The sequence below is a fragment of the Myxocyprinus asiaticus genome, chromosome 14 (genome assembly GCF_019703515.2).
Source record: "Myxocyprinus asiaticus isolate MX2 ecotype Aquarium Trade chromosome 14, UBuf_Myxa_2, whole genome shotgun sequence".
NCBI lineage: Eukaryota > Metazoa > Chordata > Actinopteri > Cypriniformes > Catostomidae > Myxocyprinus > Myxocyprinus asiaticus.
In genome coordinates this window covers 12669975-12688207 of record NC_059357.1, presented here as the reverse complement: position 1 = coordinate 12688207, position 18233 = coordinate 12669975, and the positions used below count along the sequence as shown (strand labels likewise).

Here is an 18233-nt window from a genome sequence, read left to right as displayed (position 1 = left end):
AAGTAGATATTATGGCCAAATTAATATGCACGACAATAAAGGTGTCTGTTCCAGCTCAATATTTTAACGTTTTTAATGTACTTGCTTTGCACATCACATAAAAATGTTAATTGATTCTTTCAATACACAGTAAGTCATTTTGTTCACTCAGGCCAAATCTTTTTTAATTGGAGTTATACATTGTATTTTGACAATATAGGGCAATGCAAGACAAACAACAGAATTGAAAAACAACAATAACCATTGTTTGTACTTATTAAAGAAGGCAATCTGGTCAAGTTATGAGTCATGGAAATCCATTTAAATAAAGTATATTATTCGTAAGTCAAATGAACTCCAATGATCCTGCATTGCTCCCGTCAAAAACATTAAAATAGTTAACAAACTCAATATAATAAATGCCAATTTAATTACTCAACATCAAATGTATCTCTTCAAATGGAAAAACTTGATGACTGTTGCCAACTGTGTCTCAGCTGTTTACTTCCTGCTGCCAGTTGCCCTTTTTGAATGAGCTTGATTGAAACGAGCTCTTTCAAAATGAACACATCGAGTTACGCCAAAGAGTCACCTATTCAAGTCAGTTTAACATGATGCAATCGTGTTTGAACAAGAAACCTCATACAATGATGTTAAATCAAAAGTAATTGTTTAAATAAAGTGAACAGCCTCCAAAAATCTTTTTTTTTGTGTAGAATTTTAAGTAAAATTAAACGAATCAAGCAAGTCCAACTGTAATATAGACTGTAATATAAATCACTGCCACACTGCAGTCAATTTAGACAATACAATTCATAATCAATGCAATAAAAACATTCAGTCAGAAATTCAGAATGACAGCATGGGATGATTTAAACTCATCTGGTCATTATGACTAAATAAACCCTGACAGGATGATCAAGACCCCAACGCATAGCAAAAATGAATGATTGACTGTACATTATTCAACTTATTACATGACTACTAACCAACTTAATAAACATGATATTGATTTGATTTCAAATTACATTATTATGTGAGCAGAAAGAGTCCGCAGAGTGTTTAGAAACTTCCAGTTTGTGTTAGAGTTCTGTTGGTGCTTATATTGTGAAAATGACCATCTGACTGGTCATTATCTCACTTATTACATAGCTACATGCCAAATAAATACATAAGTGGACATGAAATATTGATTTGAGTTGAAAAGCTTATTTGTAGAAATCAAAGAGAGATAAGAAAAGTAGGAAAGATGACTTGCAATACCCAGAACACTTGGGGAATATCACTTAATCCCTGGCTGTACGGTCATTATTCAGAAGTTTCTGACAGCTAGATGGGCCAATTGAACAATCAGAATTGAGTATTCCAGAGAACTGTGTAATAATTTCTGACAACACCTGGTACAAATCGCATCCAACAATATGCGCGTAGGATACATAGGATCATCAAGACAGGTGCTTCTAAGCAGAATAACACAATTTAATATTATATCTCCAATTAGCTGGTATGACATTGATTCAATACCCACTCAGTTTAGCTGCTTAGAAGATTAGTAGGTCTGAACCGGAGCTAATGTAGAATTATTCAGTCTGCAGAGGTGTTACACACTCGTCAAGGCCAGATATTAATCCACACATTCTTTTATAGAGAACTCTGAGCCTCGAATGCAAAAACTAAAAGAGAGAGAGAGCTTAAAAAGAAGCACAAAGAATCAGAGCAAAGTGAGCTGAAAGAAAGAACAAAAACTACTACAGAGGACTGAATTAGCCAGAGCGTGTTGTGCTAATCCGTACTGTATAAATTGGAGTCTGTCTTATCAAGATTGATGATAGGCACTTAGAGTAAAGTAAAATGAGAATCAGGCATGAGTAAGCCTGATTAAGCTGGAATAAGCCTGCATAAGACAAGATGAGATGGGCGTGAAGCATCAGAGTGGTCTGAAGGATAAGGGTTGAGACAGGGCGGCATGTATTATGGAAGAGAGAATTCCTTAAGCTCAGTGGATAAGACCTGCCCTGACAGTCAGCACTTGCTAACACACACACACACACACACACACACACGTTAGTGCGGCTATCCTTATGAGGACTCTCCATAGACATAATGATTTTTATACTGTACGAACTATAGGTTCTATCCCCTAACCCTCACAAAAAACTTTCTGCATTTTTAGATTTTCAATAAAACATAATTTAGTATGTTTTTTAAGCTATTTGAATGATTGGGACACTAGACATGTCCTCATAAACCACATTTATAGCATAATACCCTTGTAATTACCAGTTTGTAACCTAAAAAAAAAGTCCTCGTAAACCACCCAAACCCACCCACCCACCCACACACACACACACACACACACACACACACAGCAGACACTTATACACACTTTCTGAATATGCATACTCATATAGACTGACAGCAGGATCACACACAGACACACAAAGATGGGCAGAATCCTCAAACACCAACTACTGTATGACTGCATGCATACACTGAGATGGACTACTGGCATATATTCTAACTGTCATATATACTCAGTCTAACTCAGATACACACTGGCTTAGAAATGAGGGTTGGTTTAAGAAGGCATATTCTGCTTTTTCTTTTCTTCTGTGTTTTTCCTTTTCACACTCTCTCTCTTCAAAAGTCACAGTCATACATACAGTCACCTACACACTTAGTGCCCCATATAGTTACTTTATGGTTAGTCATTCATTATAAAACTAGCAATGTCAAATTCATGAGCAAATAATTTTTGAAAAAGTTATTTTTAATGATTCAGTCGAACAGATTCACAAGACATTTGTAAATCACTTGATTGTGAAAGACAACTTTCTTTGGGAGTGACTTTCTTTCTACGTGGTGCATGACATGCCGAAACCATAAACAAAGCAACACTTTACACAATCTATGTAACCTATTCAACAACATAGTGATAAACAAGGAGTTCTACAATACCTGGAGAAGCGATCCAATACATCTCCATTCTTCTCTATAGAGCACAACAGTCTGGTTCTGGAAGTAAAAATGCCATTAATTTTCTCCATAGGTGATTCATTTTAACAATAACTTCTCTGCTTCACCAATCAAAAAATTGTGGGCAACAAAGCGCACTAAACGAGTCGAGCAGCGATCGCTCAATCTCATGACGCACTGTGAATGATGTAACCAAGTTGGTCTCCTCTACACTCTTAAACTACATATATATTAGTATATATCTGAAAATTTTGCAATAATATTGTATTGTTTCTATACTTATAAGCAACAACTTTAAATGGTTTTATATTTTTCTAGTGTTTTTAATTCAATTACATTATTCACAATGCTTCATGTGATTGCAGTTTATTTTCTCATGACATGCACAGTCTTGTCCAATTTTTAAATACTTTTTTGCTTCAAATCAAAGTTTCTAATTTTGTGATTCACCTCGGAGCTGGTTGGTTTGGTTGATGTAAAACATTTATATGAGAAAAAAGAAAATGAATGGGAAAATATGTCCGGAAACGAGACAGCTGAAAAAGTGGGCGGGCACTGTTGTGCTCTATAGCAATGTCAATGGAAACAGATAGGGAGAATTATAATTCCATTTAATGCTTTTAAGAGCCCTCCAAAAACAATCTGCCACTGGTAATGATATACTGAAATACTTGTGATTTTAAATACACTGTTGAATGGTCATCAATAGGGAAACATGCTTTTTGACACCTTATGTAAGTGTAACCAATTTGTTAGGCTTCCTAACACTATACAAAATCAGTTGGTCTGAGCAAATTAACATAAAATTACAATTAAATAAGTGTCCTTTCTTTCATTCTACCCCTGGGTTGAGACACTTGGAACTCCAGAGGTAAGTCTCAGTCAGGGTTGGGAGGGTTACTTTTGAAATGTATTCCACTACAGATTACAGAATACATGTTGTAAAATTTGTAACGTATTCCATTAGATTACTCAAGGTCAGTAACGTATTCTAAATATTTTGGATTACTTCTTCAGCACTGGTAGATTTTTTTCACTTGTTTTGACTATAAAAACTCTGCCAGTACAGTAAGACAAAATATACATGTTAAAAATACATTCTCTGAAAAACCTAAATATCTTATGCAGTGTTGTTTCTAAAACAAGATCAATCAAATTGATCTTGTTCAAAGGATTTTTAGATATTTTTACAGGAAAACGATACAAAAATTATTATCAAGAATATGACTTTTGCCCTAATATCAAAGGTCTTACTAGAAAAAGAAATTATGATCCATAGTGAATTTTCTTGATAAAAAAATATGATCGTGCCTGGTAACGTGCATGTAAAATGGCTAGAAATAGCATTTTAGCTTAGCGTAAAGCTGACAATTTACACAAGGTATATTTCTATTTCTTGTGCTCCAAACTTACTTCAAACTTACTTCTCTGTCTGCTCGTATGAATGTAACACTTCATAAGAAAGTGTTTCATTGCTATACAAATGCACTTTGGATCACATCATTTAGATATATATATATTTTCCATCTGAAAGGACTACATATTAAATGAAATAAATGACAATAAAATGCAAAGTAATCTCTTCAGTAATCCAAATACATTTTGAATGTAACTGTATTCTAAATACCAGTGATTTAAATTGTAACTGTAGTGGAATACAGTTACTTATATTTTGTATTTTAAATACGGAATCCCGTTACATGTATTTCGTTACTCCCCAACCCTGGTCTCAGTTATTCTATAACAGTATGCCCCTAGAACAGGTGAAGACAAGACGTCACAAGGCTATAAAGTAGCTAGTGTAAGATGGTTTCGGCTAACTTTTAGTCTGACCATTGGCAATGGTAACTGATTTTCTTGGTTGTGGTACATGTCGCACTAACTCGCGAAGTCTCTGCAACCCATAAACCTGGAAGTGCTTTCTGTCTCTCAGTCGGAGAGATTCTTTACAACGAGAGACTACTTCCTAGAAATGAATGTCTTTTTTGGGGACTATAGCTTTGAACTTGACCATTCAGATACAATGCAATATATCAAAGCATCATTGTTCTCTGACACTCAACAACCCACACAAACCAATGAAAAGTCACAACACACACAAGCTTCCGACTTTACTGTTTGATCCAAGGTAGGAGAGCTCTTGTTGGATTATGTGTGTTTGAGGTATATCAAATAGATCATTATCATCTCATAATTACCAGTTACACTCTGGGGCTCTTCACCCATCCATGAGCCCACCAAGAGTGGCATCTCATCCACCTCCACCACTCACTGTGTACAAACTGTGAGACACACACATCTATTTACATACTGTACACACCCACACTATTTCATCCAACAACAGCCTCTCCTCTTGCACTAGTTTCTGCCTCAACTCTAGACATATCCCTTTCTTTGTTTTTTCTCTTTGTTCATGCCTGGCAAATCTCTCTCCCTTAGTCAGATTAGCTCTGGGGGTCATATAGACCTCCTGTAAAAACAGAAAAGCCATAAAGTGATCAAATCATTCACTTGCAATATCTAAACCAATATAGTGAGTGTAGAGGACAGGTCAGACTGTGGAGATGAATTCCTGTTGATGGGAGTCTAATGTGTCTTGGACATTTGAATGAGATGTCAGGATGCTTTACTGAGGGTGAAATGTTAATTATAGTGCTGATGATGTTACCCTTTCAATTTAGTCTCCCAAATCATGCATTATTACAGTGCTTGCAAGGTAACTCAGGCTTCCTTTATTGAAATTACTCATCTTTTCTTGTCCACACTTTTCTGCAATTAATTCTGCCCAAACCACCCAACATACAGGCTGCATTCAAACATTGTTTTTGATTTTTTTAGATAATTTCAGCATTAGGATTGCTATTTTTAGTTTTTATAATCTTTAAATCTTTTAAGAAATGTAAGATTAAATTGACTTGCATTGCTAGAATGTTTGGTATTAAAAATATTACTGACAACGATTACGTTTTTGTAATATTTATAGAGTGAATTGCAATGTGTCTACTTTCTTGGATTTATTTGCATACTGTATAGGCAAGTGATTTGACTTTTTTTCTTACATGATTTTAACCATCTATTGCTGCATTTGCACTGCAAAGATGGTGTCGCATTGTGTTTTGATCTCATGCATAGCCAGCAAGCAAACAATAAGTGTGAGAACAGCAAAATTTGAGCATTGTGAGTTTGCCAAGTAGGACATGTAACTGGATCAGCATCTTTTATTAGTCCTGGAGTAAAATTCCTTCTCAACGAAACCCCCCATCCCAACCCCTAACCATAATCTACCCCCTAAAATTAGAGGGAAATTATGTGTTGATAAGAATGATGATGTTCCTAACCCTAACCCCTAGCCCTAGGCCTAACCCAACAATAACCCTAAATTTAACTCGAATATCTGATGGTCTGAAATGCTATTCCAGAACCAACATGGATGTTGATTCAGGAACACACGCAACTTCCTAAGACAAGTTAACCTAAATCTTTTAACACTATTCTATTGGTGCTTTGCAAGCAGTGGTATTTCCTTCAAGACTCACAAATCTAGTTTCTAATTAGATTCCTCTCCATGTAACCTCCTCTCTTTATTTACATTTTTATCCTTTCTATTATACTGTATCTAACCGGATCACTCCTGTTCCTGTTTTCTTTCCTTCAGCTTGCTCTCGGACAGGAAGATACCCACTCCTCATCTTCTTCCTTTTCCTCCCCTTCATTCAAGTCATCCTCCCCTGCCAACTCCTCTAAAACTCTGGGGGTTCTGGGAGCTCAGGGTTCGGCCTCACCCTTGAGCCGCTTGGTGATGCATAGCCGAGGCCATGCCGCCAATACTTCCACGATGGAGCAGGAATTTTGGGAAATGCTGGGTAGCGACCTCCTTAAATCAGACACAGATGCATCGGGAAACTCCCGTGTCAAGCGCCATCCCCCAATCGTCAAAACGGGCAAATTTAAGAAGATGTTTGGCTGGGGCGACTTCTACTCCAACATCAAGACAGTGCGCCTCAATCTGCTCATCACGGGTAAGATTGTGGATCACGGGAACGGAACCTTCAGTGTCTACTTCCGTCATAATTCCACTGGCCAGGGGAACATCTCTGTCAGCCTGGTTCCTCCGGTGAAGGCGGTTGAGTTTGACTTAGAGCGCCAGAGTGTGGTCTACCCTAAAGACTCCAAGATCTTCAACTGCCGCATAGACTACGAGAAGGTGGACCGCAGCAAACGCACCTCGCTCTGCAACTATGACCCTTCCAAGACCTGCTTCCAGGAGCAGACACAAAGCCACGTGTCCTGGATCTGCTCCAAACCCTTTAAGGTCATTTGTATCTACATTTCATTCTACAGCACAGACTACAGACTGGTGCAGAAGGTCTGCCCAGACTATAATTACCACAATGAGATGCCCTACCTACCTTCAGGGTAGATCTAAAAGGACCAGCGAACTAAAGGAGTAAGAAAGGCTGGTTGGGGGAAGGGGTTAATAAATGAGGGATATCTGGAGGAGATTGAACGTTAATTTGGGAGGGGGATATTTTAAATGATACTTCTTGAAAGACTCTTCAGAATTTTAACATTGAGCTTTTGAAACGCCCCCTTATGACCTCAACTTTCTCTTCTGTATGGCCTGTAGTCATCACAGATGCTTCTCTAAAGGTGAATGTACAGTATTTGATGTGCTGCAGTTGATGTCTTAAAGAAGTTCTGAAACAACCTGGCAAATGTGACGTCCAAAAACACACAGCATATGCAAAACCAAATTGTCAGGCCTAGGTGAAAGTGTTTTGCTGCTCAGGATGGGAGGGTCCTCTACGTCAGTACAAGTCCCTGATTGGCTGCCCTCATCAACGCCCAGTTTAACCATCTTCTAATCCAGTACTCAACTTTTGGGGCAAAAAAAAATATAAAACATACTTGTATGCTGGTCAGCTCAGAGTACTATGCAGAGGTGGAAGAGGTTGTACTTTTGGTGTAACTTGTTTGTTTTGTTTTTTCTTAAAATATAAACACTTTAGCAGGAATTAGCTTACACAACCCAACACGGGACATTAGCAAACACACAATATGCCTCATTGACGCCTGTCTCCACCTCTGTATATTAAAAACCAGAAAGAATGACGGAAAAATCGACTGAAAAGACACCTGAAGCAATGTGGTAGTGCAGTAGAAGCAGAATGCAAAAGTGAAAGAGCAAAATTATCAGATTCAACAGTGAGATAAGAGTCTCCCCTCCTTTATGTCAATGAGAAAGAAACAGAGAGATACAGAGAGAATGAAAGCAGAATAGAAAGCTCTCTAATTAAAATACAGTGCAGAAAAAGAGATGTCAATTCTGCATTGAGCCCATCTCTCTATTTTTCCGACTGTTATGTAAAAACAGAAAGGACATTCTGTTTGGTCAGGATTCCTGACTTTTGTGCTGTGCTAACTATTTTGCTGAATGCAGAATTGCTTCGTCCTTGTCTGAACATTTGCTCGCAGTCAGCCAGTTTATCTTTGACAAAGAAAGAAATGTTATTATGTTAATTCTGCATAATTTAATCACACTACAAATGGGAAAGCTGACAGTAGATTCAGAGATTTACCTGGCCTAGGTCTCCTCTGGATGTTTCTTCATATGTAATTGCCACATTAGATAAACAGTAGTCAGGCTGACCTTCAATGAATACACAGTTTAATGATAATTACAGTAAAGGAAAATAATCATTAATATCATAGAAAGTCTGAGACCATATTCAATAGATTAAGATAAAACAAACATTCAGTAACTAAGGGAAGACCTTTAATGTTAACAGCCAGGAGTGTGTTTCCCAAAAGCATCGTTAGCCATCTATGGTCGCAAGTTCCATCGTTACCAACATAGTTCATCGTGTTTCCCAAAACCGTAGTCCCAACGAACATTCGCAAACAGCATCGCAAAATTGTGTGTTTGGAACTACAGCTCTCTACCTGTGGTTAGAAGCATAGTTTCTTGTTAGTTTGCTGTGTGGACATTATTTCACTTCGCTGAGGCTTCTATATGTTTCATTCTGTCAACACTTTGACCACGTTTAAACATGCATTTGAGAAAAATATTTATTTCTGAGTTTTGCAGAAAGCTGCATTCTGAAACATCACGTAAAAGCGAGTGCAGCCGTTTAAGGGATTAAAAGCTGTTAAGAGAAAGCGCTTTATCGCACATGGTTTCTGTCAGAGAACACAGCTTTTATGTGTTTATGTTAATGCATAAGTGCCGATAATATGTTTTTGAAGAGTGCGTATGTGCATATATGCTTAAGTGTGTCAGTGGAACACCAAAGTCTGATGTAAATTGAAACCCCAATATTGCAGCGCAATGCATCTGTCGCATTACAAAGTGCATACCACTTTCGTGTCTTTAGCAGCTTTCTTGTATTAAATGTGTAAATGAGTTTATAATTTAATCTTTATAATTTAATCGTTATTTCTTCGACCCCGGAGTAACGTCATTAAAGACAGATCAACCGCCATGGTTTGAACGATGGATGTGCGACATAGTTACAACGGTTTTGGGAAAAAGTCATGACTAGCTAGTTAATTTTTTTGTGGTCTAACACCTTGACAAAGCCTCTTTTACATGGTGATGCTATCACTGTGTGTAGGGTATTTGCTCAAAAAACAAGAGCTAAAGCAGGCAGAAGAAGAGTTACCTGTTGTCCTCAAGGTTTTGTTTCTAATGACCAGGCCCAGACAGAATCTGTTGAGTTTATCTGTGCTGATTTATTTTTAAAATAAGCAGAATTCTGCAGAATGGATTTAAATATGGCAAAATGTGTTAAACTGAGCTCTTATTATTGGTATTATTAAATTAGGTGGCGTATTTAATAAAGAAACACACAATAGCCAGGGTGTGGGTAAAACTTTATTAATGATGGGCGTTCCATTTCATTTTCTGCAGAGTTCAGTGGGCACAGATTCCATGAGGGCCTGCTAATGACTGATCCAACAGGTCTATGTCTGATCCAAGCTGTAATGTTTGATCTGTCGCTGTTGCATCCTAAACATGACACTACATAGAAATTTTGGCCAGTATAAGACTCAGCACAGATACTGACACATAAAAATAAAACACCTCCGTCAGTGCTCCAGACTTTGCCCAGTGCAGCGTGTCTCGTCTGCCCTGCTGGTGAACTGTGCTGTGGGGCTCACAGCTCTCTGCTCTCTTCTCCTCCGAGGTGCCGGTTTGGACTGAGCTTCCTAATCTCCTGCAGCTTAACTACACCACCGCCTGTGCAGGACTACACACACACAACACAGCATTACATATTTTAGAAAGACCCACTGTGGTGTAATTGCTCAACCTGCAGGCTTGTTCTGTCTCATTCATTAGTTACATTTCTTTCATTTGTTCTCTATTACTCATTAGTTCTTTCTCTTTCATTATTTTTTTATTTTCTTTTGCTTGTTTGTTCTTTCATTCATTTGTTCTTTTTTTTGCTATTTTTTACCTTTCATTTGTTCTTTTTTTTTTTGCTCATTTCATTCATTATTTCTCTCGTTCATTTTGCATTCACTCATTCTTTCTATAATTTCATTCTTTGTCTTTATTTCTATCTATCTGTTCTTTCACTATCTTTCATATTTTAAAAAACTATTTCATCCTTTCATTTGTTCTTTTCTCTGGTTTTCTTGTTCTTTCATTCATTCTTTCTCATTCGTTCTGCATTAATTTGTTCTTTCTTTCTATGATTTCTTTCTTTCATTCTCTTTCATTTGTTTTGCTTATTTTTTATCTTTCATTTGTTCAGTTTCTTTCGTTGCTTGTTCCTTTATTCCTTTCTTGTTCTTTCTTCATGTTTTCTTTCTATGATTTCTTTCTTTCTAACTGTTATTTCTTTCATTCTTCCATTTATTTATTTTTTGCAAATTTTTTCTCTTTCATTTGTTCTTTTTGTTGTGTGCATGTTATTTCATTTGCTCTTTCTCATTTGTTCATTCTCAAGAACCTCTTAGTGGTTCCCGTCACTCCACTTATGGTTGCAGATTACTTGATGAACCGGCCTCATGCTGCACTCACCCTTAGCTAACATAAAGTGTTCCCTCTGTGCTCTGGTATGGGAGTTTGCTTACTAGTTGTGCCTATGCTAGAATGCTAAACATGAGCACAGCAGGAATGAGAAACTTACAATGACAAATTAATCTTATGTTTCATTTAATCGCTTTTAAGTAATAGCACCATTTTGAATTCTTCTTACTCACACAGCTCACGGTAAGTCTGTTAATGCCTGTATATAGAACAGTCTCTTCAGTAACAGATACCATTACATTCAAGGAAAATATCTCCAAAACAACTCAGAAATCTCCCTCTTACCGCAGAAAGAGGGATAAGGAGACTACACTGTCACGCACTGCTGGGCGTTGCCAAGGCAAGGATAAAAGTTGAAGTGGAGGAACTCTTCAGTTGTCATAGCGACGGGCTCTTTGGCTGGCCTGTCGGGCTTGGACAGAGCATCGGACACCTGGTCAATCCATAGAACCAGAACTGAGCTTGTGTGCTCCATAAGCAGCAAATTGTGGTACTACATGTACTGAACACACATACACTGCACATAAATTTATAAATATATCAATATATATAATTATACATATATATAATTATACATAAAGCCAGATATATACAAAACTTCAACTCCCGGGAACTGGATGAAGCTGTATTACATGTCAGACATACAGTGGACTTCTCTCCGGTTCATTTGAAGTTTATCTGTTGATTTCACTATTTTTACATTGTTTATTTTTTTGTGTGTGTCATATTGATATAGTGTATGAATGACAATGGTGGCATTTATTGTGGTTTTCTGACATCTGACTAAAAAAAACTGAATAAATTAGAAGGAAAGCACTGAGAATAGCTCCCGAGCTCAGAGGGCTAAAGTGACTGTTGTCTCAGGTCTTGTCTTGTTTTGACAGATGATTGACAGAGGGGATAACATGAGCTTGACATGAAAGACTATGTTAACTCTATTTGCATACTTTACTCAGTGCCCACGGCAAAAAGCGGGAAAACAGGAGGCAATAGTCCACTGGGACATAGAGAAAGAAAAAGATGGAAGGAGAGAGGACGAGATACATGACAGAGATACTGAAACACTAAACAATTATACAATAAACTGCACTTAAACCTCATCACCATGAACTCAAAATGTCTACTGCTGCCACGTTTTTTTCGTACTTTTTCTCAATTACGTTACGTACTTTCTTTCTTTCTTTTGTTTGTTCGCTTCCTTTCATTCTTTTCTCTCCTTTTTTATTTATTTACATTCTTATCCTTTCAGTAGTTTGTTATCTTTAATTTCTTATTTATTGTTAATTTACCTGCTTTCTTCTTTCCTTCCTTCTGTCCTTTCTCTTTCTTACTTTCTTCCAAGTTTGTTCTCTTTTACAGTATTTGTTTGTTGTCTTTCGTTTGCTGGTTTCCTTTTGATAATTTCCTTACCCTTATTTACAATAATTTTCCTTTCTTTCAATAGTTAATTGTCTTTCTTTTGTGTGCATTCTTTCCTACATTTGCTTCCTTTCTTTTTTCAGTAGTTTGTTCTCTTTCATTTGTTCATTGTATTTTACTTGTTCCCTTCCTTCCTTCCTTCCTTCCTTTTATTTTAATAGTTTCTCTTTCATTTGTTCATTGTCTTTCATTTCAAACCCAAATCAAATCAAATCACTTTATTGTCACACAGCCATATACACAAGTGCAATGGTGAGTGAAATTATTGGGTGCAGTTCCGATCAACATAGCAGTCGTGACAGTGATGAGACATATACCAATTTACAATAACATCAAATTAACACAGCACAATTTAAACATCTGATATACACATAATTACACTCAACAATATACAAATAATAACATACACTGTACAGTATACAATACGCACTATATAGATACACATTATTCAATAAAATATAAAAATATATAAAAAAGTATATATAGTATATATAGAATGTACAGTATTGTACTGTATTGACATTCAGGCTGTTGGTTGATAGTCAGTTGTTAAGAGAGAATATAATATAATAATCATATAATTTATGACAGTCCGGTGTGAGATATAAGAGTAAGGGTAATAAAGTGCAGTGCTGATGTATTTTGATCGTGGGAGATCAAGAGTTCAAAAGTCTGATTGCTTGGGGGAAGAAGCTGTCATGGAGTCGGCTGGTGTGGGTCCTGATGCTGCAATACCGCCTGCCTGATGGTAGCAGTGAGAACAGCCCATGGCTCGAATGGCTGGAGTCTCTGATGATCCTCCGAGCTTTTTTCACACTCCGCCTTGTATATATTTCCTGGAGGGAGGGAAGCTCACCTCCGGTGATGTGTCTGGCAGTTCGCACCACCCTTTGCAGTGCTTTGCGGTTGTGGGCTGTGCTATTGCCGTACCAGGCGGAGATGCAGCCAGTCAGGATGCTCTCTACAGTACAGGTGTAGAACCGTGTGAGGATGTGGCGGTTCATTCCAAACTTCCTCAGCCGTCTCAGGAAGAAGAGGCGTTGATGAGCCTTCTTCACAACGATTTCAGTGTGGATGGACCATGTGAGTTCCTCAGTGATGTGGACACCCAGGAACTTGAAGCTGCTGACTCTCTCCACTGGTGTTTGTTTGCTTCCTTTTGTTCATTTCCTTTTTTCATACCTACCTACCTTCCTTCCTTCCCCTCCTTTATTTACTTTTGTTTTCCTTTCTTTCAATAATGAATTGTCTTTCAATAGTTTGTTATCTTTCATTTGTTTGCTGTCTTTAACTTGTTCCCTTTCTTCTTCTCTCATTCCTTCTTTCCTGCTTTCCTTCCATCCTCCCTCCCTCCCTCTCTCTAGTTTTTCACCATAATTAGCACAAAATCTGTCCAAAATCATAATTAAATCTGACTTCCTTTAGCATACAGATGAGCTTAAATAGCCAGAGAATGATGTTGTCATAAAGAAGATCAATTACAGTATTATAGCTGACAGCATCCTTAGCACTCCCTTCTGTTATGTTTTTATTTCAACAACTCCAACCCACTCTACTCTCTCCCCTTCTTCTCTCTTTTCTCTAATCTCACAGTCTGGCCGCTTGTGTTGCTTGCCTGAGGATAACCTTGGAGAAAGTGATGAAAATACTCTAATTTGGGCTGTGTGCTCCCTCTCAAACAAACATTAATAACGTAATTCAAACCAGTGGCGCCTCACATCACATAGCAAGAAGAACAAACCAGACAAAAAGGCATAAAAAGAGACTAAATGAGACAAGGAAAGTGAAAGATAATGGGTCATATACATGGCAGGAGGACAAAATGCATAAAAGTGTCAATAAAAAGTATTGGGAAAAAGCCAAAGGGCTGTTAAAAATGGTCTTAAATATTTCTAAAAACTAACACAATGAACAAATAACACAGCAAGACATCAATTTGTAACACTAGTTTGGGTTATACTAAATTGGTTGTTTCCTATTGTGTTAGCCATTATATACTCATGTTAGCCCCATACCATCACCCAATCTTTTAATTTCCCTTATATATCATTAGTTCAATTCAGGATTTGGTTCCTCATATTTTCATTTGGTGGCTTAAAGGATAGTTCACCCAACAATTAATTCTTTCTCATAATTTACTCAGCCTCATGCCATCCCAGATGTGTATAACTTTCTTCCTTCTGCTGAACACAAATGAAGACATTTAGAAGAACATTTCAGCTCTGTAGGTCCTCACAATGCCAAAGTGAATGGCTACCAAAATTTTGAAGCTCCAAAAAGGACATAAAGGCAGCATAAAAATAATTACACCGATCAGCCACAACATTAAAACCCTCTGGGGTCTGAGGGTGTTTTGGGCCCCGGAGAAGTTTTGACATGCCTTGACATTTGTGCTTTTTTCAGTTGCTTCAAAACATATTAATGGCTAAAGTCTGATAACACTGTATTCAGCACAAACTGGGCTACAATAATATGTGAACAACATGTATGTATATACATGTTTGTATTTTTAAAAATACATGTTTGTATTTTTGAAAAAACAAATATTTTAAGTCACTGAAATAAGGCCATATAACACATACTAAACATTTGTTCAAAAGACTTTTGAGAACTGGATCTTGTAGCCTAGAGTTTTCGCTACAAAATGATGTGAAAACCATCCTGATCAATCATTCATAAAAAAAAATATAGTCATTTAACTTTTGTAAAACACTTTTAGTGTTAGAAAGGCCATATGCGAGGAGGCGTGGATGATCATGAATACTGATGTGATTCACACAGATTCACACAGTCTCTTCTGCTCACCAAGGCTGCATTTATTTGATCCAAAATACAGCAAAAACATTGATATTGTGAAATATTTTTACAATTTAAAATAACTGTTTTCTATTTGAATATATTGCAAAATGCAATTTATTTCTGTGAACAAAGCTGGATTTTCAGCATCATTACTGCAGTCTTCAGTGTCACATGATCCTTCAGAAATCATTCTAATATGCTGATTTTCTAATATGGGCATATTTACAGCACATTTGACATATTTACATCCGAACAGATATTTGCAAGCACAAGCTTCGTTGATGATAATGAGGCAGCATAAAGACTAGTTAAAATCTAATCTAAACATTCATATTATTTTAATATCATATTACATATCATATTTATATCATACAGCATACAATTTAAATACCTGCTTTAGCCGAAACAACATTTAAATGTAACTAAAACTTGCCTATTAGGACATATTTTGAATCCTGGTTGGCAAGTCTGGAAATAGTCCAACTTGTAAAATATGTACGTTTATATAAAATAGCATGTCAACTAATGTATGTAAAACTAAAAGACTTACTCATCTGAAATTGTATCCTCGGCTGGATCAAGTCGCTTTTCAAACGTTCCTCGTCGGATTTCCGCTCTTCTTCGGAGGAAAATGTGAACCCTTCGTCACTATCCAGGAGCTTCCTCACCTGCAGAACGCGCAGAAAAGTGAATGAACTTGATGCTTTTTAAGGCATTGTTGGGGGCGTTTACCATTTGCATTGATCGCCTCAGCACATTACCACATGAATAGCGCGCTTTGCTAGTGGGTGTGATCAGATTAGGGATAATGAGCTGAGCCAGGAGAAACTGTACATCGATTTGTTTCATACAGATTACATTGCAGGAGAATATTTGTTTTAAATTTGAATTGTTTTATTTAAAAGTAGACATTTTAAGCTTTCTTTAGAGATATGTTTCATGTTTGTCTAAGTATTCGCAGAGTTTCAGTTCATTTTTGTGACGTGTTTCAGAAAGATGCTCGCGGAGACAGAGACGGCTGAAAGCGCACCCAGATTATTTTTTTATTTTATAAAAGCAAAAGCTTTTGTTGTTATTGTGAGTGTACACAAATAAAAGTAGACCCTTTATAGTTTCTAATGATGTCTTACACTTTTCTGTATGCCCAAAAATGACAGTATTTTAAGTTGTTTCCGCTGTTATGAGGAAAAAATCCAGTAGTACACGCCGGCACATCCGTCGACAAGGTCCTCTGAAGGTGTCCTGTGGTATCTGGCACCAAGACGTTAGCAGCAGATCCTTTAATTTCTGTAAGTTGCGAGGTGAGGTCTCCATGGATCGGACTTGTTGGTCCAGCACCTCCCACAGATGCTCAATCGGATTGAGATCTGGGGAATTTGGAGGCCAAGTCAACACCTTGAACTCTTTGTCATGTTCCTCAAACCATTCCTGAATAATTTTTGCAGTGTGGCAGGGTGCATTATCTTGCTGAAAGAGGCCACTGCCATCAGGGAATACCGTTGCCATGAAGGGGTATACGTGGTCTGCAACAATCTTTAGGTAGGTGGTACTTGTCAAAGTAACATCCACATGAATGCCAGGACCCAAGGTTTTCCAGCAGAAGATTGCCCAGAGCATCACACTGCCTCCGCTGGCCTGCCTTCGTCCCATTGTGTATCCTGCTGCCATCTCTTCCCCAGATAAACAACGCACACGCACCCAGACATCCACATGATCTAAAAGAAAACGTGATTCATCAGACCAGGCCACCTTACTCCATGGCCCAGTTCTGACGCTCACGTTCCCATTGTAGGTGCTTTCGGCGGTGGACAGGGGTTAGCATGGGCACTCTGACCGGTTTGCAGCTACACAGCCCCATACGCAGCAAGCTGCAATACACTGTGTGTTCTGACACCTTTCTATCATGGCCAGCATTACGTTTTTTTAGCAATTTGCACTACAGTAGCGCTTCTGTGGGATCAGACCAGACGGGCTAGCCTTCGCTCCCCACACGCATCAGTGAGCCTTGGGTGCCCATGACCCTGTCGCCGGTTCACTGGTTGTACTTCCTTGGACCACTTTTGGTAGGTATTAACCACTGCATATCAGGAACAGTGTATATGACTCAAGTGGTTAAATCCATATCTTCAGAAGCTTTATGATAGGTGTGGGTGAAAAACAGATAAATATTTAAGTCCTTTTTTCCTATCAGCTCCACTTTCACATTCTTCTTTTTTTTTCTTTTTCTTTTTTTTTTTTTTTGACGATTCACATTCTTCGTTCATATCGCTACCTACTGGGCAGGGAGGATAATTTATAGTAAAAATGAGCTTTAATGTTGATCTGTTTCACCACATAAACGTTTATTACTAAAGGAGTCTATAGAAGACAGATGTGTTTTAGTACACACATTGCATGTGTTTGCATCCTAATAAAGATAGCTCCAAATAAAGTTTGGGGCCAACTGATGAGTAAATTTATTTAATTTACATGCCAAAGCCAATTTCACTAACATTTGGTGCTTGGTGAGTAGTCATATTGGACCCTGAATATATTTCAAGAGTTTCATATTGCTTGGCTGAGGTGCAAAAAAAAAAAAATTAGCTGGCAGCATAAAACAACAACTTAAAGACCAACCAAAAGCCACAGCCAAACGGTAGCATTGCAGTGTACTGAGCAAATGCGCAAGGTGTACGCAGTAATCTTACTATGGCTTTTTTTTTTAACCAATGTCTGCCTTTCAGCAAATCAGTTCTAATTGGCAAAAAACATGTCACATAATTAATATTCATGAGCAAAGCTGCACCCCCACCCCACACACACTTTTCAATGGTTCCCACGCCTCTGCCAGTCACTAATATCATTAGTTCTTTTAAATTGTGAATAATTTTCAAATGAAGATGAGCAAATGCTGTAGGTAATATGGAAGGCTTTTATCAAAGGTTTGGCTTTACTTCCACTTCTAAGGTTTTTTCATTCAGTACATTATAACACCAATAATTAATGACAGCATCACTTCCTCCACTTTCATGTAACAACTATA

The 18233-nt window shown here is 37.6% G+C and overlaps 1 protein-coding gene across 2 annotated transcripts in view; it reads left to right on the top strand.

The window, feature by feature from the left end:
- Positions 1–11845, top strand: part of LOC127451929 (neurexophilin-1-like) — a 53883-nt gene extending 42038 nt beyond the window's left edge. Inside the window, exons 2-3 of one of the 2 annotated variants that reach the window (XR_007899165.1) lie at positions 6611–7605; positions 9866–11845. Coding sequence is in view for 1 of the 2 variants with exons in the window: in XM_051717005.1 (XP_051572965.1) it covers positions 6611–7375 (765 nt within the window). In the remaining variant the exon portion in view is untranslated. Of the gene's footprint in view, positions 1–6610 lie in introns of both variants that reach the window. The other variant, XM_051717005.1, reaches the window with a different exon arrangement.
- The last annotated feature ends 6388 nt before the right edge of the window (positions 11846–18233 follow it).